General features: G+C 36.0%; 1 protein-coding gene across 1 annotated transcript in view; it reads right to left on the minus strand.

Annotated features, from left to right (window-relative positions):
• Nucleotides 1–24,591, minus strand: part of TMEM104 (transmembrane protein 104) — a 66,189-nt gene that overhangs the window by 23,504 nt on the left and 18,094 nt on the right. Inside the window, exons 7-8 of the mRNA XM_070934640.1 lie at nucleotides 15,735–15,834; nucleotides 14,818–14,926 (exon numbers count right to left, since the gene is read on the minus strand). Of these exons, the coding sequence (XP_070790741.1) occupies nucleotides 14,818–14,926; nucleotides 15,735–15,834 (209 nt within the window). The remainder of the gene's footprint in view (nucleotides 1–14,817; nucleotides 14,927–15,734; nucleotides 15,835–24,591) is intronic.

The following is a 24,591-nucleotide window of genomic DNA, read 5'->3' on the forward strand; positions in this document are numbered from 1 at the left end:
TCTTCAATCCATGACATTTAAGAATAAATCCTTTGTAACTTCTAGCGGATATAACTATTAATTGTGCAATAAGTATATTATCCCCCCAAACAGAAAAATCAGGATAAAGGAATGGGAAATAGATTTGTACCATATTTTGTACCATTCTCTCTCGCTCCCTCCCTCCCTCTCTCTTTCTCTCCCTCTCCCTCTCTCCCCGTCTCCCTCCTTCCTTCCCTCTCTCTCCCTCTTTAAAACAGAGCCACTGCCCAAGTTCCCTTTACGATTAATCTAAAACTGTCAACACCAGCAGAAACCAATCCAGGATATTTCCACCTTCTCTAAAAAATGTGTGACATATGATACTTGTACGTGCATGTATACTGTATATTTGCAAGCAACCACAGTCCAAAAAAGAACAGAGCAATGAGCAAACCCACCCCAATCACTAATAATTAAAGTTAATTGCCTGTAAAATAAGACTACCCCATTTAGAAAATTAATTCCTTCCTCTCCCACTCTCTCACACACATAAGTCAGCCTCTTACTAAGGAACAAACATACAGATAATCCTCAGATCACAAACCACAATTGGCACCAGAATTGCTGTCACTAAGCAATGTGGTCATAAAGTGTGACTGCTTTGTTAGAGAAAGCAATTTGGATAGTCCTGTTTGCCATCATTAAGTGAATGTGCTGGTTGTTATGTGAGGAAACTGACAGGAAGTTGCGAATCCCAGAAAGGATAGATGGAGGAGAGAGTGAGGAAGTGCCTGGGAGGGTGCACAAGAGCCTTAGAACAGCTTGAATTTTCAGCCCTAGAATAGAAAAGCTTCTGAAACCACCCTACTCTGTGGTTGAAAGTTCTCTGTGTTGAAATCCAAGCAGGATTATCTAGGTTTATGTTTTGTAGATTCTTGGCTCAAGAGACTATCATCCAATTTATTCTGTGCCCGGGTTGAATGCAGAAAATGCAACCTGGTTTTCAGTACTATCGCAACTGTTAATTTCACAGAATCAATTAACTCTTTTTAAAAATATATATTTTTATTGTTGTAGACATAAATATATTGAATACAGTGCAGTTGTCCTGGCATTCCACTTGCCATGAAACAAAGTTAAAAACAATTAACTCTTGTTGTTCTTACGCCCTGCATAAGAATATTCTTATTCTTATGACTACTTCAGCTTCAACCACAACAATATATGAGCAAATAATAGATACAAACTCAAGGTAAACCGTTCCAAACTCGATTGCAGAAAATATGACTTCAGTAACAGAGAGGTCAATGCCTGGAATGCACTACCTGACTCTGTAGTTTCTTCCCCAAACCCCAAAAACTTTAACCTTAAACTGTCTACTGTTGACCTCACCCCATTCCACACCTGTAAGGGGCGTGCATAAGTGCACCAGTGTGCCTACCGTCCCTGTCCTAATATTCCTTTTTACTTACTCTTTTCATGTATTCAAATTATGTTTATACTTTTACCTGTTATCTTATATATGCTTGGCAAATAAACTTATGATTATGATTATATTTCTTTGACATACATAATCAAAGACGGAAGACACACAGGCAACATACATTTGGAACACTTCTTCGAATGAGGACTCCCAACCCAGAATAAAAGTGACAAACCTTTGGAAAATGTGAGCTTGGGCTTTATCTCGTTCATCCTAAGGGTAACAACCTTACTACCCAGGACTCTTTAAAATCTTATAACATTCTATAGATAAAGAAATAAGATTTTGTGGTATTCAGTAGGATACTTAAAAGAGAAGGTATCAGCAAGAAGAGGGTAATAAATGTATGTGTCAGAAGTATGAACATCTGATGCATGACATCAAGCCAATTATCTACACCCTATTACAGGGGTCCTGAACCCCCAGCCCACGGCCCACTACTGGGCCTTGAGCGCCTCTCGGAACCGGCCATGGAAGAGGTGGGCGAGAGCAGGCATGTGTGTATGCATACCCACTTGTGTGAGCACAGGTGCACGCACTCATCACACATGTGCAACCAACCTCTCTCCCCCGCCCTGCCGGTTTGCAAAGCTGAAAAAATCTGGGGAACTCTGCCCCTATTAGGATGAGCCACAGGTCAAGTGCAACAAAGGAATTGGAAAAATAATGTAAGCAACTAAAATATGGTATAAAAATACAATCTTAAAACATGATTCTCATATGGGATAGAATATAGGAAATAAAAATGCAAATCAGGAGCCAGAGTACCTGAACTAAAGTGAAGAAATTAAAAATGGGTTCTTTAGAAATTGTATCAACAGGCTGGATGCACAGTCAATGTCTGTTTCATAACCTCATAAACTGAATCAATAAAAATGAAAGTGATTACCATGCTGAAAAGAAGCAATTAAATCTAACACTATTAGATAAGTTAGATACATAGACAGATAGACAAACAGACAAAGATCCAGACGTATAATGAGCTGGAACAGACAAATCTTCATAATTGGAATGCATTAATTTACTGATGGTTTACAACAACTGATTCAAAAGAGACATTCACATCAGACTAAACAAGACAAGCGACAACAAGGAACAAATTTTATTGTCCCCTAAGGAAAATATTTTAAAATCAGATCAAGCAAGGCAGTTATTCTCATTTATGGCTAAGCTCCTCTAGTCAGTATGAACTGTTCTATTTCCTCTGTTATTTATTTATTTTTTATTTTTTAAAAAAAATTATTTATTTCTTTACAAACAAAGTATTTATTCACATACAGATCGCAACGGGAGCTTTACACAATATATTAACTTCAGTCAAAATATACAAATAAGATATAAAATCTACACTAACCTTATCTTCTTTTCATTCTATTGTTCAACCAAGTATACCATTGGTCCCAGCATTGAAAATATGCGGGATCCTTTTGATCTCTCAAAATTTTTGTTAACCTGTCATTTTGTTAACCTCTGTTATTTATTGATACTTTATTCTTTTCCACCATCTCTCTATCTTTTTTTTTTTTTTTGCAGCTATTTATTCTGCTACGTTAAATATTTTAGGGAATTAAAAAGAGCCTTGGTACTACAGTGGTTTAAAGCACCCTGTTATTAACACAGCTACCTGCAATTTACTGCTGGTTCGAATCTCTCCAAGGCTCAAGGTTGACTCAGCCTTCCATCCTTTCTAAGGTAGGTTAAATGAGGACCCAGTTTGTGGGGGCAATAAGCTGACTTTGTATAAAATATACAAAAGTATGAAGGCTATTGCTTAACGCACTGTAAGCCGCCCTGAGTCTCCGGAGAAGGGCGGCATATAAATCAAATTAAAAAAAAAAAAAAAATTATAACTACCAAAAAATGAGGGGGCAGGGGGACTTTTCAGATGATGCTGAACCTCATCCCCCACCCACCCACCAAACAGCAGTCTGAGCCAGTGTGGCCAATACTGAGGGACTATAGGAGCTGTAATCCTGCAGTGTAAGGAAGGCACAGATTCCTGTGCCAGAAAGGCAGACACTACTCAAAGGCTTCAGTAAGAATCTGCAAGATGCTGGGCACTCACTTGAGAAGTCAGTTTGATCCAAGGTTCCTGACCTATGCAATTCCGGGCATAGATTTGTAAGCAGCTTGGTAAGGAGACTATGAGTTATAGTTGTGATTTAGGCACAAAATCAGCTCGATGACCTTGGGCCAGACTCTTTCTCTCACCCGTAGGAAGGAGAAAATGGCAAACCACTTCTGACAAACCTTGCTAAGAAAACTGCAGGGTCTTTTTCCAGGCAATCTCTAAGAATTGGACTTGATTGAAGAACAAAGAAAAGAGGGGGAGGGGAGGGGAGGGGAGGATGCTGTCAACCTGATTGTTTCTTGGCCTGATTGTTTTAGGACCAATAAGAACTGCTTTCCTTGTTCAAAGTTAAGGGATGGGGATGCCAATACAACAGCATAATGAAGGCGTGAATTACTAATGTATTTGAATCTATTCCTTAGGTTGAAAAAAGTGGGTTTTAAATAGGTGGTGCTGTTCCTAGTAAACTGAAAAGATGCTATTTTTCAGAAAGTTAATGCAAGGACACAGGATCCTACCACATATAGGACAAAAAATGGTAATGAACAGCAAGCTTGCAGTTTAGAATGTAGATATACTTCCACTGTTACTTTCCACAATCAAATTAGGGGGGAAAAAAGAGACTGCCAATTTCCTAAGATGACCGCTACTTAATTTTTTATTACCAGACTATTTATGGTGCTGTATCAGGAATCACTTTGGCACCATATTTTGCTTATATTTTTACTATTCTAAATGCAAATATATCATGATAGAGAAGGACGAAAACAAAACTAGTAAGAAAACAGGATTAAGAATGTGGCACTGATACAAGTAGATCTCGATTTACAACAGGTCACCTAGGACCCCTGACCTAACTTGGGGGTATTTATGACTTGGATTCAAGATTCCAATGGTTGCACACACACACACACACACACCCAGTCACATGATCACACTTCAGAGGCTCAGCAGTGGGGGCACATTTATAACTGTTTGCAGTGTCCTGTGGTCACTTGATTGTGTTTTGTGATGATTTTGACAAAAACCAGCTTTTATTCCTGGTTTTCAGCAAAATCACATCCATAGCAAGCCACTGGCTTGCTTAATAACTGCAGCTTTCATTTAATTACAGTGGCATTTGCTTTACAACTGCCGCAAAAAAGATAATAAAATCAGGTTAGTTACATGACCGACCCACTTTATGTCTGCCACAAGTTACAACACAATGGGCAGGCTTCATTATGATCATAACTCGAGGACTATCTGTATTATATACCATGGAATTGCTCTGGCATAAAGTTGCCAAAATAATGAACAAAACTATTTAACAATTAATTAAATGTAGAAATCCAATAAATTGTTTCTAGTAGTTACATAATTGCCTAAGGACATTTTGGGGTAGGTTTTGAAGCATAAACAATTCAACAAAGGAGTATAATAAAATATTACTATTAAATAATACAACAACAAAAATATAAATCCCTGAGAAATGGAGACTACAATCAATTAGCAAAAAGTTAAAGCATATTTAAAGGGAGGAACATAGATGGAAGGAAATTAATCATATCCAAAATTAGCTCATGTGATTACTAGATCTAAGTATTCTTTCCTGAAACAAAATATACGATTCTATCCTTTCATACTTCAACTGCTAAAATGATTTGAGTTGCTTCTGAATGAAAATACCTTCATTATATTTTATTAAGTGAACTGAAAATGATAAAAACTTATCTGCAACTAAGGTAAATTTGAATAAGTTGAATAAGGGTTGACAACAGAAAGGATTAGGGTTAGATCCTTTCCCCATGGAGATGAAAAACTCAACACATACTTGCACTTTTGTTGTTCTTAATATATTACTCAACTGTGAATTTTCTTCTTACATGGTCCTAAGTTACCAAAAAAGAAAGACAAACATTTCTTTAGTTGAAGCCTTAGCAGTTATGTCCATACAGAAATCTGCTACCAAGCATGCAGAATATATACAGCCCCAATCAAGACTTTTATATTTCTTCCAAAGGATATGCTCTAGAAAACTTAATACTATATAAAATGATAGTTTCTTCTGACAAATCCTAACATATTCTTAAACTGACAAATTCTAAAAAGAATAAATCTCTGAATCTAATACAGTATGGTTTTGCATCAGTAAGCCTTCAATTGATATGACCAGTTGCCATAGTTTGGCTGTATTCCTACAGATTTCATGGCCCGTAAGTAATAAATCAAACTATGTAGTTTTGAACTACTATGCATAATATATTTTTTTTTGCCTTGCATAAATGTTCTGGCTATGGGATTGGAAAGGGGAAATTTATAAAAATCTCCTTATAAGACTATTCCAAAACAGTCTGATCTATAATGACAGCACAGACCATGCTTTAAATGAAAATAAGCCACAAGCCAAAATCCTAGCCATGCAGAGCAATATAAATTGAGCAAGCAATCAAGGAAACTAATAAATACAATTGGGCCTCTTGTGAAGTGCAAAGACACCTCTGTCTCTCAAAGAATATTCTCAAGCCCTCTTTGCTACTATTTATCTGTAAGGTGAGACAAACTAATAAAATAATAAAACAGAGCCTTGGTAGTACAGTGGTTTAAAGCACCCTGTTATTAACACAGCTGCCTGCAATTACTGCAGGTTCGAATCTTACCAGGCTCAAGGTTGACTCAGCCTTCCATCCTTTCTAAGGTAGGTTAAATGAGGACCCAGTTTGTGGGGGCAATAAGCTGACTTTGTATAAATATACAAAAGTATGAAGGCTATTGCTTAACGCATTGTAAGCCGCCCTGAGTCTCCGGAGAAGGGCGGCATATAAATCAAATTTAAAAAAAAAATCCAATAGGATCGCTTTTCTCCTAAAACCCTTCTCCCAACCATCTCAAGTTTTGCAGTGCATGACAAGCTCAGTATCCACTTCAGAGCCATATCACCGAAGTCTATTTTTCTCATTCTAATCCACCCAAATTCCACCTTAAAATCTGACCTCAGAAGCTAATTCTGAAGCTTATACTTGGTTTGTAATGCAGGATGAAGCATCAGGAATGATAGATAGCTTTATCAAATAAATAGAATTCAGAATTCAGAATTCAGAATTCAGAATTCAGAGTAGAGTAGAGTAGAGTAGAGTAGAGTAGAGTAGAGTAGAGTAGAGTAGAATATAGAGTAGAATATATATTTTTACTGACTATACAGTCAGTAAAAACAAGACCAGGAGCTGAATGTGGCTCAGATCATGAGCTTCTCGCTGCAAAATTTAGACTTAAATTGAAGAAAGTAGGTAAAAGCACTAGGCCACTCAGGTATGAACTAAATCATATCCCTGATTAATATACAGTAGAGGTGACAAATAGATTTAAGGAATTAGATCTGCCTGAAGAAATATGGACGGAGGTTTGCAACATTGTACAAGAGGTAGCAACTAAAACCATCCCAAAGAAAAAGAAAGGCAAGAAAGCAAAATGGTTGTCTGAGGAAGCTTTGCAAATAGCTGAGAAAAGAAGAAAAGCGAAAGGCAAGGGAGAAAGAGAAAGATACACCCAGTTGAATGCAGAATTCCAGAGAATAGCTAGAAGAGATAAGAATGCATTCTTAAATGAACAGTGCAAAGAAATAGAGAAAACAATAGAATAGGAAGGACCAGGGATTCTTCAAGAAAATTGGAGATATGAATGGAACGTTTCATGCAAAGGACCAAAGGGCATGATAAAGGACCAAAATGGCAGGGACCTAACAGAGGCAGAAGAGATTAAGAAGAGGTGGCAAAATTACACAGAACTACTATACAAGAATGAGCTTAACATTCCTGATAACCACGATGGGGTGGTCACTGACCTCGAGACAGACATCCTAGAATGTGAAGTCAAATGGGCCTTAGGAAATCTGAGCAACAACAAAGCTAGTGGAGGAGACAGTATTCCAACTGAGTATTCAAAATCTTAAAAGATGATGCAGTAAAAGTGCTACACTCAATTTGCCAGCAAATTTGGAAAACTCAATAATGGCCACAGGATTGGAAAAGGTCAGTTTACATTCCAATTCCAAAGAAAGGCAATGCCAAAGAATGTTCAAACTATCGCACCATTGCACTCATTTCACATGCTAGTAAGGGCTCAGTGGTGGGATTCTGCCGGTTCTAGGGGGTTCGGCCGAACCATTTGTTAAATTGCTGGCTCACCCCACCCCTTGCCCCGCCCCTCCGCACCACTATTTATTGCCAATAAATAGTGGTGGGCGAGGGGCGAGCGAGCCAGCAATTTAACAAACGGTTCGGTGTTTTTTTATAATTTTATTGGCCTGCGGAGCTTCAGCATAGGCTAATTAGCCCCTTGATTCTAACAGCCTCCAGACTCTCAGCTGATTTGTTCTCAGCTGTTTTGCTCAGGGCTCTGCTGCTTGCTTGCAAAGAGTGCAGATTTTTTCCCCATCTATGCTGAAAAACGAAACTGAAAGTAAAAGCCTGCTTTACTGTAACGTTTGAAAATTAGGCAGGCAGATTTCTTTTCTTTTTCCTCACCAAAAAAGGTAGGTGCAAACTACCTTTAGTGGAAAGGTAGTTTTCCCTAAAGAGGTAGTTCCTCTTTAGGGAAAAAGAGGAGAGTTCAAGATTTTAAAACACAAAAGAAAAAAAGCTCTATTTAAATAGGGAATTGTAATAATTGAGATACTATTAATTGTATATTGTGTTGAAAGCAGAAATGGTTAAATTGTGGTTTGGAGGAATATATGGGGGAAATTATTTGGTTTATTATTATTGGTAAATATAATTAATTGATTTGTAAGAAATTGGATTGCATGGAAATAATTGGAATATTCATGTTCATATTGATTAATATACAAAAAAGATAGTTATATAACTAATTGATTTATATTAAAATGTTGAATTTATATTAAACAACTGTAATATTACATAATTAACCAATGTGAGGATGGATATAAAAATAGATGACAATGAGAAGGGGTATAATATAGAATAGAAGGGAAAAATTGAATTTGATTAAGATTAGAGATGAGGATGAAGGGTAATATTGTTTTTTTTAAAAAAAAATAGATAAGGAATAAATATGGCAAAAAGGAAATATAGAAATTGTAAATTTAATTGAAATGATTAAACACTGTTTAAATTTGTGAACTGGCCAAATACTCTGTTCAAAGAAAATACATTGTATGTTTGTATGTGTGTTTCTAATTACTGCTATTTATTCATATTTATTCTCTTTTATTCTTTAAAGTTTAACAATTCATTCTTTATCTTAATATCTTTATATTTGTTTGGGGTTGCCTTTCTTCCATTTCATCTTTTTTACTGTACAGCAATCTTTCTCCTCAAACCTACCACCTCTCTCTTTTCTTTCCTTCTTACTTTCTCTTCCCCCCCTCTTTTTCTCCTCCTCTCTTCCTCCCTCTCTTACCCTCACTCTTACTCTAATTTCCCTTCCCTTCCTCCCTTCTCTTCCTTCCCTGTCTCTCCTTCTTTCTTCCATCTCTCTTCTCCTTCCTTCATCCCTCTCTATTGCTGTATCCTTTTGTGTATATGGATTACTCAGAGGGCTGAAAAAGTTATTTTTGACCGGTCCTCGCACTTTTGACCAGTCCTCGCACTTACAACTGTACTCACATTTTATGTTTTGCGCCCTATCTTGTCACTGTGGTGGCAACGGGCATAAATGTGAGGAAGGTATAATAAAGTATTGGATTAAAAATGTATCCCTGTGTCTCTGACAAAATTGTTCCATCGGGACAATAAAACGAATTTGATCTCAAAATCAGATGATAACCTAGACTGAAGTATTTCAACAACTACTAATCCTAAAAAAAAATATGGACGACCATTCTGTTAACTATTTCCTTTCCAAATCCAAAAAGATATGGCAAGGATATATTAGACAGTAAAGATCTTTCATTACTTTATCCCCATCCACACAATTGTTAAATCACAATTGTTCTATTGTTAAACTATCTGCATTCAATTGTCACAAGCTTATAGTTGAGTGCAGGAACAATATACAGTCAGAACATGAAAAAATTGCTTGGTTAGGGATTCATTTTTAAAGTATTTAGGAAATGTTAGCCTACAAAAAACTCTGACCATTTACTTATTATTGGATCAAATGTAAACAACATCCTTTGCATTCTTTAATCACAACTTTTCAGTGCATAATGCCAGACCATACTAAGAAAATTGAAAGGGTGTGTACTCATGTGTGGAAAATACCGTAACAAGTCTGTTTAGGGCCTGTATCTAAATACTGGAAATTATTTTTGGGGCTTGAACAATGACATCTAAGTAAAATATCTAAGATTAGCAAAAAAATTTCCAGATATTTTGCAAAGACTAAGATGGGAACATTTTCCAGAAACAAGAGGTCTGATAAAATTCTCAGGGATATTACTTAATTCCTAATATAAACTAAATGAGGTGAGCTTTCCACTTCAAACCACCTAGATTTTTTCTAGACTTGTTCTGCATGTGATAAATATCAAGTGTTATTCACAATCCATGGACAGGAGAGGAGACTCCAGTGACTGGAATGGGAGGTGAAAAAAGAGAAAAAAATAAGAATAATACATGTTTATTATAGCACATGGGTTCATTTCTCTTAAGTAAGGTTCTGGAAGTAAATCAAAATGAGAAAAAATAAGAAGTGAAGCTTTAGTATTTCTTTATCTGGTTTATCTCAAATCAGAATCACCATTCTATCAAACCAGAAGAGGTATACCTGTTTGTGATTCTAATCAGTGTCTGCCTGGGATAGCATTGCCTCTTCCTAAAGAAAATTTAAGTACTTGCAACCCTAATTTTACTCACTGCACTAGTATGCTTCCAACTGGGATAATGTCCATCAAACCATCTGCATGTCTCTCTTTGCTCAGCCTACACCTGCTGGGCTCTCTGTAATACTGCAGCATCTCTGAAACTATATGCCTGAATACAGCCCTCATCTTAATTAACTCAAAAATTGCATCCCAACAGATGTAATAAAATGTCTCAAACAGACCAAGACAGATTGGAGATAACATATTTTGCAACACTCTATATCAAATCAATATTTTGTTCTCTTATCTGGAAAGCATTAAATATTTCCTTGTGCTTGAAAAATAGTTGAACAGTAGAGTGAAAACTAAAGCAATTTGGACAGATAGATATCAATAGAATTGTTTGCAATTCTTGTGTTGTATCCCTTTGCTAATTGTTCCAGTTTAAATTCTAACATAACAGCCAAGACAAAGATCTACGCCACAAAGATAACAACAAAGCTGTAATTTGTGAGGGTTGATTCTACTTTGATAAATATTTAGAAGGCCATTATGTAAAAGCCAGGAGCAACTCTCTCCATTATCAGTGAAGAAACCTGCCTTCTCAACAGATCCCAAAACACCTGTTAGAAAACAAAAGGAGAATGTCTTGGTCCTAATATGCACATGGATATATTGGATTTAAATAAATAATAGGCTACAGTTCTTTTAACCACATCCCATTCATTTCAATAAATCTTGCTAATGAGAATTATCCGAAAATATTCCTTGGGAAAAAAATCACTTTCACTTTTAGCCCCTGCCAAAGAGCCTGATATAATAAGATTAAGAATAAATAGGCTGGATGGGATGCTAATTCGTTAATTTATAATCCACATGTAGAATTGCTGCAGAACAAAGCAAAGAGCTTATTCAAGAATGTATAGCAAAGAGAACTACCCATTCTTAAATAATGTATGCTGCATAATTGCCTCATCACTCTGGACTAAGAAAAAATATTTATGACAGCTTATAAATAATACTGATATTTTCAGGCATAATGCCAAGCTATGGTCTGTTATTATTCAAGAAAGCTATAAACTCCCTCAACCTTTCTCTTGACTTTATGTCAATTAATTGCTCCTTCTATATAATAAACTGTTTACATCCAAACTAGGAAAATATATGCCCTCCAAACTAGCATTGCAAGTTAATTTCTAATATGGCTTCAAACTATTATCTGAGCTAAAATGGGAAAAATTAACTCAACCGGAGATTGCAAGTGATTCCAAAACCACTTGGAATCTGAATGCTGTGGTGCCAATAAACAATAAATAAGAACCAGAAAACATGGTCAAACTTTATCATTTGCTTTAACCAATAAATCTGCATTGTCATGAATTCATGCCACCAAATATGCCAGTTATTAGGGCTGAGGGGAAGTATTGACAACACTTCATGAGTGGACCAAGATTCAAAACCCATCTGTAAAAAGACTTCAAAATGATAGAATAGAATAGAATAACAGAGTTAAAAGGTATCTTGGAGGTCTTCTAGTCCAACCCCCACCCTATACCATTTCAAATGGTTATCCCACATCCAACAACATGATGTTTGAGAGTGAGGGAACGTTTAATCATTTATCATCTAAACAACTTTTATTTAATTACTTGTTTATTATATCAAGATTATACTTTGGAATGGTAGTTTCCAGGGAGTAGTTTACAAGAGAGTCCAGCCTGAAATTTGTGAAAGACGAAGATTAAATGTAAGCCTACCAGACTGTAGAGCTATGTTTAGGTTGCTGGAGCCTGCAGAGTAATATTAAGATGCTGCACAGGAAGGAAACTCATCAGCAAGCAGCTTAATCTGTCTAAATATTTTCACTACGTGCATGGCACTCAGCCTTCATTCAAGGTACAGGAATGAAGACTATTTCTGGAGAAGCTTTTGCACATCAAACTACAAAATAATATTTTTATGCCCATCATTCTCTCTTCTTCTTTTCTAGCTTCAGGATTCAGTTAATGTATAATAAAAAAGTTAATACTGCAAGAGGAGAGGGAGAAGAGTACAAAGGAACAGAAATCTTAGAATAAAGAGAGTATAGATGTGCTTGTGTGTGTGAGTACACACATGTGTATATATAATAAATTACCATAATGGACAAACAGCAATTCTGAGATTCTAAATATAGCACAATATAAGAAACTGGCAAAATATAGTACAATATAGGAAACCAGAATGCAAACTTCAACTTTCTGGGGGGCAAAAGTGGACAGTTTGAGAACAAACTCACATACACTGAAATCTTTACCATATTTACTGAAAATGATAGTGGACTCAGTTGTAAGCCTTATTTTCTTCTTCCCAATGAACCTATTAGGGAAACTGTCTTTACAACTGTGCATACAACTGTCAACGGGAAAACTGAAAAATTAGGAAAATATTTAGTGATCTAGATCGGGGAAGGACAACTTTGAGGGGTGGCCAAGGATTCTATTTAACTATTACTGATGCTGCTTCTTTTTTTAATAGAGCAAAGGCCACAGTACATAGAATAATGAAGTAAATTCAAAAAAACGTGGGAAGGGTGTAACACATGGGAGCAAACCTATGCTACTTTTTTAAACCTGTGTTTGGGGGAGGTTTGGAAGCAGTAAATCATATTGCTGGTTTACTGCTGCAGTGGTCATATAAAGCTCTGAAGCCCATAAAGAAAAGAGATCACATGCAACTTTGGGAATCAGGTCGTTTAATTTTAAACACTTCATCTCAAAGTATGAATGTACCGCAGGCCATGAGCAATGATTCTGAAACACTCAACCCAATCATTCTTCCTAATAGTTTAGAGTCAGTCAGCAATTGAGCACAGAAGGTTCATTGATTCCACTACTAATTTTTACATACTGTTAAAGCTGCAACATTAAAGATGCCAAATGCACCACAAAGCCAAGGAAAGACAGCATTACAGAACTGTATTATTATAGACTATTATTGCTTTCACAGAATACTCAACCTACTGTTTCCATAAAGACACATTTTCTTCCATCCCTGGTTTAAAATATTACCTTATGAATTATAGGTGCAATATCTCAGAGATACAGGCCATAATTAATGCCTGCACGCCTTTCCTTCTGCTGGATCAAACTGTTACTGAAACTCAGTACAAAAGAAACCTTCAGTGGTATAAAAATTCTGGAGAAACAGGCCTAGACACAATTTAATAAAACAATACTTCCTTTAAATAATTAACCAGGCTATGGCATTTCTTAATATTACCAAGGCTTTCTTCCTGTTTCAGCATTATTACTGTGTGTCACCCATCCTCCCAAAGCGTGCTTTTCATAATAATAAACTAGTCAGGAGTGCAGGAACAAAGTTTAAGATGCACAGAGTACCCTGAAGGAAAACTGTATTTATTGCTTCAGGTTTGTTTCTTCTTTGCCATCTGCATGATTTACTTACCATCTGCCACTGCCATGATTGTAGCAATAAAAATCTGATGAACTTTTTAAAAAGATTTTTGTTTTATCACTCTTTTCCCTAATTATTACGTTTAATGCTTGATTGTTACCAACTAACAGCCGAATGTCAAAGTAAATTTATGACAAACATACAAGTATGAAGAAGGTAATCTCTGGATAAACTGCAGTAGACAAGCAAACTCCTTAGTCTGTCACCTGATTAACTACAACAGCAAAAAAATATCTCTTTTAACATCTTAAATTATACTTCTAAAATCAAGATAGATGGTTGATTTTTCCATAGAAAGAATGAAATTAGTTCAAATACTGAGCTAATTTTCAGTTGTTTTTTTTAAGCAGGCAGTGTATTTTTCACATGCAGCTTCAACTGGTATATCACAAGTTTGGAATAAAATGAACTGGATCCCAAGCTGAAAATTTACACGTCTGCTTTGGTAAAATCTTTTACTATATACTGAAATATTGGTAAAGCAGGACGAGTGAACATATTTGCTAAAAATCACACTCATTTATAAAATGCCAACATACAACGAGCAGTCCTACTTTAACTGCTGAAGTATATGAAGCATCTAATATTTATTGGACCCAAGTAGCAATATTAATAAAATTTAGTTGCTTTTCCAAGGTAGTCTGACAACCCTTTTCAAGCTTTCATCACTTTATTAGTATTGTAAATATTTCTGGCCTGGAAAAGAAGAGCTACTTAAGTTATTGCCTTGTACAGGAAAAGAAGAAAATTAGGAAGGAAGCATTACAGTTAGCCAAAGCTAACACTCAACAGGATACTGTGCCTGAAGTGCAGTGTGTAGACAGCCTGATAAATATGAGTTGAGGCTGAGGTAATTTCCATTGAAAAGTATCATTAATTTTCCACCACCTATGTGTTTCTCAAGGGACTACTACAGTACAAGGCTGACCTACTGAAAAGTATAAAGTTAACAAACTTCCAGGAGAAAAAAAAAAAGGAAGAGAAAGAGGCTGAAAACAGCAGCAGATTATACCCTTAAAATTTAAATCAATCATTCTTTCACAATGTTATTTTGTTTAAGAACAAAGCAAAATTCATACTGCGCCTTTGGTTAGTGACACCTACCAGATAAATCCTGTAAGCATCAATCCTCCTGATTGGCCCCCAGCATTTGTCTGTGTCATTATACTTTGTCCCATCTTCCACACTGCATGAATGATTGCCAGTCACAGTACTAACAAAAAGAAGCAAAGCAAAATATTAATATTCATCTGAATATGTGAGGAGACCCTTCACATATTCCCTTCATAAATATACATTCTATCATACAAGTATGTCCAGGAAACAGTTGCAGATCAAGTAATAACATCATTTTAAGCAGAAGATGATGTAGCTAGTATGACAACTGCAACTATTCCTTAGCTAGTTGGTTATGGCAATGGTTTTCCATTCTGCAGTTACTTCTTATCGTTGTAATGTATTCTATGTGGGCTGCCCTAGACAGCATTCAGAAGATGTAATTCATGCCACAGTTGGATTACTAACTGGTATATTTAGCTTGCCTTGAATATTTGCATACATTGACAAATGTTTTTCAGGAATTCAAGTGCTGGTTTTCACTTTCCTAATTAGCTTGGGGCCTATCTGAGAAAACAATTCGAGCTATAAACAAATATATCCAGACACTAAAATTTGCCATTAGTTTTATATGTGTGTTATCAACTCTTAGCAACCATGTGGATAGATCTTCTCCAAGATGATCTGTCCTCAACCTTCAAGTCTCCCAATGGCATACCCATTGCCATTGTAACAGAGCCCTTCTCCTTTCCTGCTGATTATCTTTATGAGCTGGATTCATGATATTTCTAACAATGGTTTTTAAGTACATTGTGGCTCTTTTAAGTTTTGTATAGTCTGAAATTGACTTGAAAACTGGGATAGAAATCGAAGCAAGCACATCAATAAAAAGTCAAAACCATCAATATTTTAGCTTTTTTAGAAAATGAACACATCCACAATATTGTTAACAAACGCATACCTACCAAGTCACTTGCATGAGAGAAACTGGGACAGCAGCTGCATAGATTGCCAGATCACCATATAAATAGATGATTATACAGAAGTAAAACAAATTCACTCCCACTACAAAGAAGAAAAATGAAAAAAAGATAAACCATTGCAATTCACAAAATTGTATCACTTTTTTTAAAAAAGCTTAATATTTTAGTCATTTCTTGTTGAAAGTTGTTTTTTTAGAACCCATGGATGCTGAAATGAAACAGATCCAAAACACTGCTTGAAAAAAAGAATATAATCAATGCATAGTGGAATTAAACCTTACAGGAAAAAACATGGTACCCTATCTAGTATCTTAAAATCTGTTAACATTGTTTTCTATAATTAAGTATTTCAAAATGTTACATTAAATATAAGGCTCTCACTATGACAAACTTCCAGGCAGAAGTAAAGGATCTTACTGTGTGTGTGTGTGTGTGTGTGTGTGTGTGTGTGTGTGTGTGTGTGTTTCTAGAGTAGAATACCTGCTTCATTTGACTACAATTTGCATCTATTATTTCACTCAGAGTATATAAAAATTATGATAGGTACCGTATGATCACACTGAAATTTCATTTTATTAAAGCATACAGTAACCCTCTTTAATGGACTACAGTGTTCTGCCCCAACTACGGATCCTAAAGAACACAGCACACACAAACTCTGAATAAAACTTAGTTTACTCAAATAACGCAGTTTTAGCAAATGCCGGCTGTTAATAAGCGTACTTAACAGCCTGCCAGAATTCCACAGATAAGATAGTCAGAGTCTTACTGGAGTTGGCAGAAAGCCCAGAATCAAGGTTGCAGAAAAATCCCAACGAGATGATTAGCGAACTAAAGTTGTTTCCTGCAGCTTGTTGCAAGCTGTGTTCTTTCTTAAATAGGCTAAGGGAGTGGCCAATTAGCCCCAAGCCTTACTCTCGAGGAGACCTTCTCCTGAGGAACCACTCCTGCCTTTTGGCAGCTCTGCGTGCTCATGCATTGAGAAGAAGCTCCTCCTCTTCATCCTCTTCACTTAAAGGAGCCTCTGGAGGTTCTGAAGGCCCTGACTGACTCCCTGCCTCTGGCACCACATCTTCTTCAGCCTCCTCGTTGTCCAACTCGAATGCTGGCTGCACAGGCTGCTGGCGCAGCACCACACCAGCCTCCTTGTCGTCGGGATCAGCAACAATCCGTGCAGGCCACTGGCGGGCCACAATATACAGGTAGGCCTTGGCTTCAGACTGGTTCGAAGTTCTACCTGGGGAGTACTTATAACCTGGATTTGAAATTCTGGCAGTTGTCTGTGTCTCCCCCCGCCCCCCCCCGCCCCCCGCAGTAATGTGATTTCACTTTGGGCACCTGGCAATTGGGCCACATTTATAAACTCTGGCAGTCTTCCATGATGTGTTTTGCAACCGATTTGCTAAAAACCAACATTTACTTCCAGTTTCCAAAACTGGGTATGATTCTAATCTTGCCAAATTACCATACGATTTATAAAAGGCTATGATGCAATTCTTTTTCTTTACAATTTGGGGACAAAATTATTGATATTCAAAGAAGCTTTATGGTCAGACATCAGGAAAGATAAAGAAATTCCAAAACACATCAGCTTGTTTTTCAATAAGGAACTGAAATAACTCAATCTAAACATATTTCATTTTCAAAGTAATCAGGCCAAGGACAGAAGGCATTAATTCAAAGACAGGAAGAAAAAAGGAATATAAGAAATACAAAAACGGAGTATATTCAGCTTGGCACTATGAATGGTCTTCCACAATCTATTTGTGAGGATGGAATATATGTACACATAGTTATATACATATGCACAGACTGTATACATATACACATGCACAACTCTGTTAAAATATTAAGTATTCTTCAGTCAAGTTTAATGCTTGGTGATTTCACAAACATGTCTCTATATGTTTTGGGCAACGTTTGCAAACCACCTATATCTCACCAGTTTTGAGGTACTGGATTAACTTTATCCATGCTCAGATAAATAAATGCAGAATTTAAATAAAAAGTAAATAAATTGCCAACTTTTTCTTCTGAGTTTTGGTTTCCAATCTAGCCTATGAATTATCCTTATTTTTTTTGATAGTCTCCCATTTGAATATAAAACGCATCTTACTCAAGTTTTGAGATCAGCCAAGGTCACCGCTAGAAAAATACAAGTACTACAAGAAATGGCAACCCTCTTTTCTTGACCAAAATAATGCCTTTTACATTAAAAAAAAATATCCCCAAACAGAAACAACATGGTGTACTCAGCCACTGCATGTCTACTAAATGGGGTCAAGCAAAAAGTCTTTTTATTTCTTCAGAACACTTTGCTCAAAAGATAAATGGAAATGAGCACTATTCACCTATGCTACTATTCAGCAGTATTAATTCTATAACTGCTTAGCAAATATTTTCCCCATCATAATTCGTCTCACTTCCTGAAAGAGGTTCCTACCGAATTATTTTATGAATCAGTACCAAAAGTATGTCAAAGCCTGACCTGATGCAAAGCTTGGACAAGCAGTTATTTGTTTTAAGCATCTGGCCCACTAGAAGGTGACAAGCTTTCTAGTTTCCTCCATGCATGATACACTGAAACATGATCAATGCCAATTATATGTATTTATTAAACAAATAATGATCTATGAACTACGCTAATCGCCAATATATTTATGCCTGCTGAGGTCTGTTGCCAGGCTGGTTTTTCACTTGACTTACAACATGTTCCTCTTTAGATACTTATTTGAGGGTTCCTTATGACTACCCAGAGATCAGACTTTGACTTCAACATCTAACTGAAACCAATGATGCTAGGTGAGAAGAGTCTGTCGCACATGCAAGTTCAAATTGTAACACTAGATGAAATTCACTTTCTACCTTCCGGGCAAGTGTCCTGTCAAAGCCTACTAAAATGTGTACCATCATGAATTAATGCATCACACAATATGCAAAAAGCACAGCGCATGCCAGTTTCAATTGCTAATTGTATATTGCAATTAAGTGGGCAGTGCAGTAGAATAGCCATCCCATTTATAAAACCTCCATTCATTATATAACTTCAATTGAAAGAGTCATCAATTCATTTATTGCTAGCATTTCTATGCCATTGTATAGCCCAGAAATTGTTCTAAGCAATGATATTTCATAAAGAATAAGCCGAATAATTTTAGAGTATGCTAATAGATAGAAACCAGAAAAAAATCTTGTTTATACCTACAACATATTCTTCTTTCTCCTCTCCTCCTAAAAATATTTTAGTTCTTAAAAATTATTAAAACTGTTAGTGTAATTTAACAAGAAAGCATAAAAAACAATAAAAAACCCACAAAATACTAGCCATCTGTTAATACTGATATGTCTATCAGTAGAATAAAAGCAAAACTATTTTTCTGCAGTAATAATCAGTAATTATGTCTCCACATTTAGATATTCATAATATTAAAATGAGACAAGAGCAGCATGGTAATCAAAAGCATACTTATTCCCAGCTTGGGCTTTACTATTATTTTTAAAGTAGTAAATAGATTAAAATATTCATTAATTCTTTAAGACCTATTGCAGCTTTTTCCCCAGCTAAATGTACAAACAACTGCAGCTATAAATGCTTATTAAAATCTTATTCAAAGAAAAAAAAATCAAATTCAAATTAATCTAAAACCAAATAAAACTTGAACATTAAAGTCATTATTCATGTATATTATTTATTAAACTATAATGGATTTTTGTCAGCCCTTTTGTAAATGCTAAATTGAATATATAGTCCCACTAGAGAAAAAAATACTCTTAATTAGGAGAAAGAGAAATTAGTCTCATGAAACTCTGACAAGAAAATGAGTTTGGGCTAACATTCAAGTTTGAAATCAAGCTATGACTACCTCAGCTAACAAGTTCAAGGCAGCACTTTTACCTTTTTAGAACAGTTAGGTACTATCAGATTGATCCAACCTGGGTTTGTCACTGGGACCAGAGGTTTACTCTTTTGAACTTTCGGACTCGTGCTGGAGCCAATCAACAGGGAACTTCTCTCTACCAGAATGTGTGCTTTGGGCTATTCTATGCATAGTATTTATGTGATGCCTGGCTGTGTGTGGCTTTTTAGTTGTTGATTGGGATGCTGATGGCCAACTATTAAATTGTTGCCTGTTTTTTCTTTGTGCTGCCAAGTTCTCGGCTCCTAATACCGGATAAGCTGGTGGTAAATCAACACTCCTGTTGACTGTCAAGGGGCCCATTTTCCAGGCTCCAATCATTTGCCTTTTTGGTTTTTTTTGTACCTGCCATTGCCTTCCATAGAAAAAATAAGTCCACCTTTAATATTTGATTATTACCCCCTCTGGCAGAAACAACTTCAAGTAGACATTTCTTATAACTGTCTACCAGTTTCTGACATTGAATAGGAGTAGTTTTTTCCTCATTTTTCTCTTCATTCAGTTGTGCAATGTTGGGAGGGATTTCTTGCATGCACAAGTTGTTTCAAATCACTCCACAGAATCTTGATGGGATTTAGACCTAGGCTTTGACTTGACCGTTCCAGAACCCTCCATTTCCTTTCTTTTTTTTTCAGCCATTCTTTGGTGGATTTACTAGAATGGTTATTGCCATTGTCATGTTGCAAGGTCCACTTTTAGTTAAGCTTTTGACAGATGATCTCACGTTATCCTCAAATACCCTCTGGCACAATGAACAATGGATTCTATGATGGACACCAAAGCACTCCATACCATAAAGCACGCCCCTGCCTGCTTTATAATCAGTTTCTTCTGGTAAAATGATAGCTTTGGCTTTTTGCATGTCTTCTGATATTGTGACCAAGTATCTCAATTCTTTATCTTGCATGTTCACAGCCTAGGTGTTCATGAGTTAATTTTGCCCTCAAATACTTTCAGTAAGCAATGGTTTTCTCTTGGCACACCTCCCATGTAGATCTAATTTGTACAGCTTCTTTCTAATGGAAGTCTCATGAACTTTGACACCAATAGTAGTGAGATTTACCTACAGGTTACATGGTAAAATTCTGGGGGTTTTAGGCAGTGGTGGCTTGCCCCCGGTTCAGACTGGTTCTATAGAACCGGTAGTAAAACTGGCGGGAAGCTCCGCCCACTAACCCTGATGTCACGCATGCGTAGAAGCAAGGCGCGTGCGCGAGTGCGCAATCCCGTTGTGAACCGGTAGTAAAGGTACCATATTTCTTGAAGTATAAGACGCACCTGTTCCCCCCCTAAAAGGGGGTGAAAATTTAGCTGCGTCTTATACACCGAATGTAGCCCCGCCCACCCACTGGCCCCCACCCTTTGGCCTCTGCCTCGCAGCAGTTACCTCCTTGCAGCAAACAGCAAGAAAAAACAGCACCTTTCAGCTTCAGCACAGCCTAATTAGCACAAGTTGATTGGATCGGCCTTCCAAATCTCAGCTAAGTTGCTCTCAGCTGTTTTTCACAGGCTCTGCTGCTTGCTGCAAAGAGGTAAATTGCTGGAGCAGATTTTTTTTCCCCTTGTGCTAATCAAGCTATGCTGAAAATGAAAATGAAAGTAAAGCAGGCTGTTTGCTGTTTGCTGCAACCAGGCAAAATTGCTCAGAGGCAGATGGAGATTTCTTTTTCTTCTTTTCCTCACCAAAAAAGGTAGGTGCGTCTCTTACTCCGGTGCGTCTTATACTCCGAAAAATACGGTAAGTAGAACCCACCCCGGTTTTAGGGATCTTTTAAGTATCTTGTGAACTTACTGGGATGACCTGCCTTGGGCAAGTTGGCACTTCTTTGAAATCTTTTCCATCTCTTAATCATCTTCTTGACAGTGGAATGATTGATGTACAATTGTTTAGCAATCTTTTTAAATCCCTTTCCCAGACTCATAGGGGCCTATAATCTCCTTTTTGAAGATTATGAGAGCTCTTTTAATCTAGACACAGTGATACCTCACATTTCAACAACAAAGAGCAAACAAACTAAATATTTGAGGTTTCAATAAGACAGGTTCATTCAAGATCTTCTCTAATAATGTTCCAATCCTTTGTACCTGATCTGGTGCATTTCTAATTTTAGGTATTTGATCTAGTGGTAAATCTACAAATGTGCTTACTTTTCCCAAATGTGAAATGTTTATGTTTTTATGTTTTTTTCAATCACACAATGCACTACAAAATGTAAGTACTGCATAAAATCTGTTATATCAATATTGTTGAAATGAAACGCATATCTCTGTGTTAAAATACATTGAAAAAAAATCATTTTTTCACAACTGTATCTGCTCACAGCACATGCTTGAAATATGTGTATTTTTGCTTGTCAATCATCACCTCAAGGGAATAGCCAATGTTTATTTGGTCCATAATAATCTTAAAAATAATTTCCAAATCCTTAACTCAGACATTTCTCTCTCTCTCTTTCAGTGCCCAGTATACAGAAATATACGTTACCACAGGAAAACTATTATTTTAATTATTATTTTTGTTTTTATTGAAATGTTTTTATTCTTCATGATCTTTTCTAGGTGTACATTGTCTTCTTTCTTGGACTTAATCTCCTTTTAATTTCTCCAGTTTTCCATATATCTTTATTTCTGCATCCAAGAAAGCAAAGTATTTACTACCTTCATTTTTTCACTACCAACGCCTGCTGGTTCATTTTAATTTTCTTTAAGAGTTAATATTTAATATTAAACCCAATTTTTCACTTTTATCATCAGCTCATTAAGTCATTTTTACTTTCAGTTAAGTGATATCATATTTATATCTAAGATAGTTTAAATTTGTATTGAATGAATGAATCCTGCCATTTTAAAATATATCAATTGATATAATATTGATATTCAATGAATAATAACTAATGCCACTAGATAGGATTCCAAATTTACTCAGTTACAGCCATCCACATATTTAAGGACATTAAAAAAAAAAAAGATTGCCACTCCATGTTTTCATATAGCTGTATTGCTTATTCCTAAAATGTCATATTTAATACCTTTCAGCTTTGTCCATTTTAAATTTTCTGTTGTCCAGGCTTCTTACATGTCATAATCCACTACATAATTTCTTGATTTACAATTCCTTTTGAAAGGTGGTTTAGTTTACTTCACACTCACACATCCACCCCTGTCTTTGCCAGTTACTGAGCCTAAGGAGCCCTTAGCTTCATTCCCTCACCCCCACCTTAGAACTTCCCTGGCAAAGCTGACCTTTAAGGAACTCATAGGTCTATCCTCACTTTCATGTTATTTGAAGTTACTGAGTTTTTCTACCATATCAAGGTTATAATCTCCTGGAAGGGTATTCTGAATATATCTCAGTAAATGTAAGAACAAGATAGCAGCTATTTTAAAAGCTAATACTTGGATTCTCAGGAAAAAACTGAATTAGGAACAGTTGTAATATTATCAGAGATATACAGTAAAATTAGACTGTCATTTTTCAAATAGTCCATTTAACAGGCCAAGGACAACATGTAAGATAGAAGGATTATGAAAGGGCTGCTATTGTTCATTGTTAAAATCAAACCAACTAAATATATTGCTCACTACTTAGATCATTTGATTCCAGACTTGAATATATATTTAATAATGCTTCTGATAAGAATTTTAGTTCAGTAGATTATAATCTAGATACTTAAATAGAAAGTAAAACAAAAATGCTCACATTACTCATTCTTTGGGCTACAAAAATGATTATGCCTTGACTCCTGTTTATGATTTAAGGTAATTCTAAGAACATATTTCTGTTTTAATATTCTGTATTATTCATTTGACAGACAGAACTTTATTTTGGTCAAATACTATCAATAAAATGAAAACAATCTTCTAACAAGAACTACTATCAACCATTTGTACGGGACTCTTATACATAACATAACAAAATTTTGCTATTTTTAGATAAATACACTTATCTTTATTGTTTTATAGATAGTGCAGATAAAAGCTGTTAGAGTCCCCCAGAAATTTCAATAAAAGAAATCAATCACCAGTTAATCAACTGGTATTTCATATGAGGTTTCCTGTATTTCCCTTTCAGGACAGCTGTGGGAAGAACATGAAATCAAGCTAAAAATAAAGCTCTCTCAAATTTGGGAACTGTAATATGATTATGAGGCAGGTTCAGATATTAAAATTTGGTTATTTACAGTTACAATATAATTGAGAAGATTATGAAAGAAAGCAGCAATTTCTGTTTGATCTTCTACATCTAAGATCCTTTGCCATAGTATTGATCTAGCGTGATCTAACTATAAGGTTAAGCTGGCATCACTGGAGAAACTATGCAAACTTGGTTTCTTTTGGATCACAGTTTTTCCCTAATATTAGATAGGTCAGTTCACTGGGATTAGGATTTGAAACCATTGCTTTTTAGGCAATCTTGTGGTTCCCCTGAAGAACACTTTGGCTTCCCTTTCTTAATTCTTCAACAAAAGTAGTGTTTCATATTAATTTTTACAATAAAGTTATGACTTTGGTTTGCCATTTGTTTTTTTCAATTAAGGTAAACATTGTGCCAGATCTGTTTTATAAACAGTCATGGATCTTCATTGATAGATACTTTCATTACTGGACACAAAAAAGGAAGATCAATGGATTTCTCCAGGAGTGGTAATGACATATATGCCTAGAATCCATTACTACAATAAATGATTCCAGAATCCCTGTTAGAGCAAGCCAAACTATCCTTCAGAGTTAGACACCTTTCATAGAAATCGTCAGAAGACTTTCTTTCTCTTTAAGACTACATGCCAATTTCCTACAAAATACAGCGTGAAGTCTTATGTGTCTCAGGCTTAAATTGGTAAGATAACAATTTGACAAGCATTGATTCTTATAAGATTACCGAAGGAAATGTGCAGGATATGCAGCAAACACAAAGACTTTCT

This window comes from Pituophis catenifer, unplaced genomic scaffold, assembly GCF_029215685.1.
Source record: "Pituophis catenifer annectens isolate HBS135680 unplaced genomic scaffold, rPitCat1.0.hap2 SCAF_2, whole genome shotgun sequence".
Taxonomy (NCBI): domain Eukaryota; kingdom Metazoa; phylum Chordata; class Lepidosauria; order Squamata; family Colubridae; genus Pituophis; species Pituophis catenifer.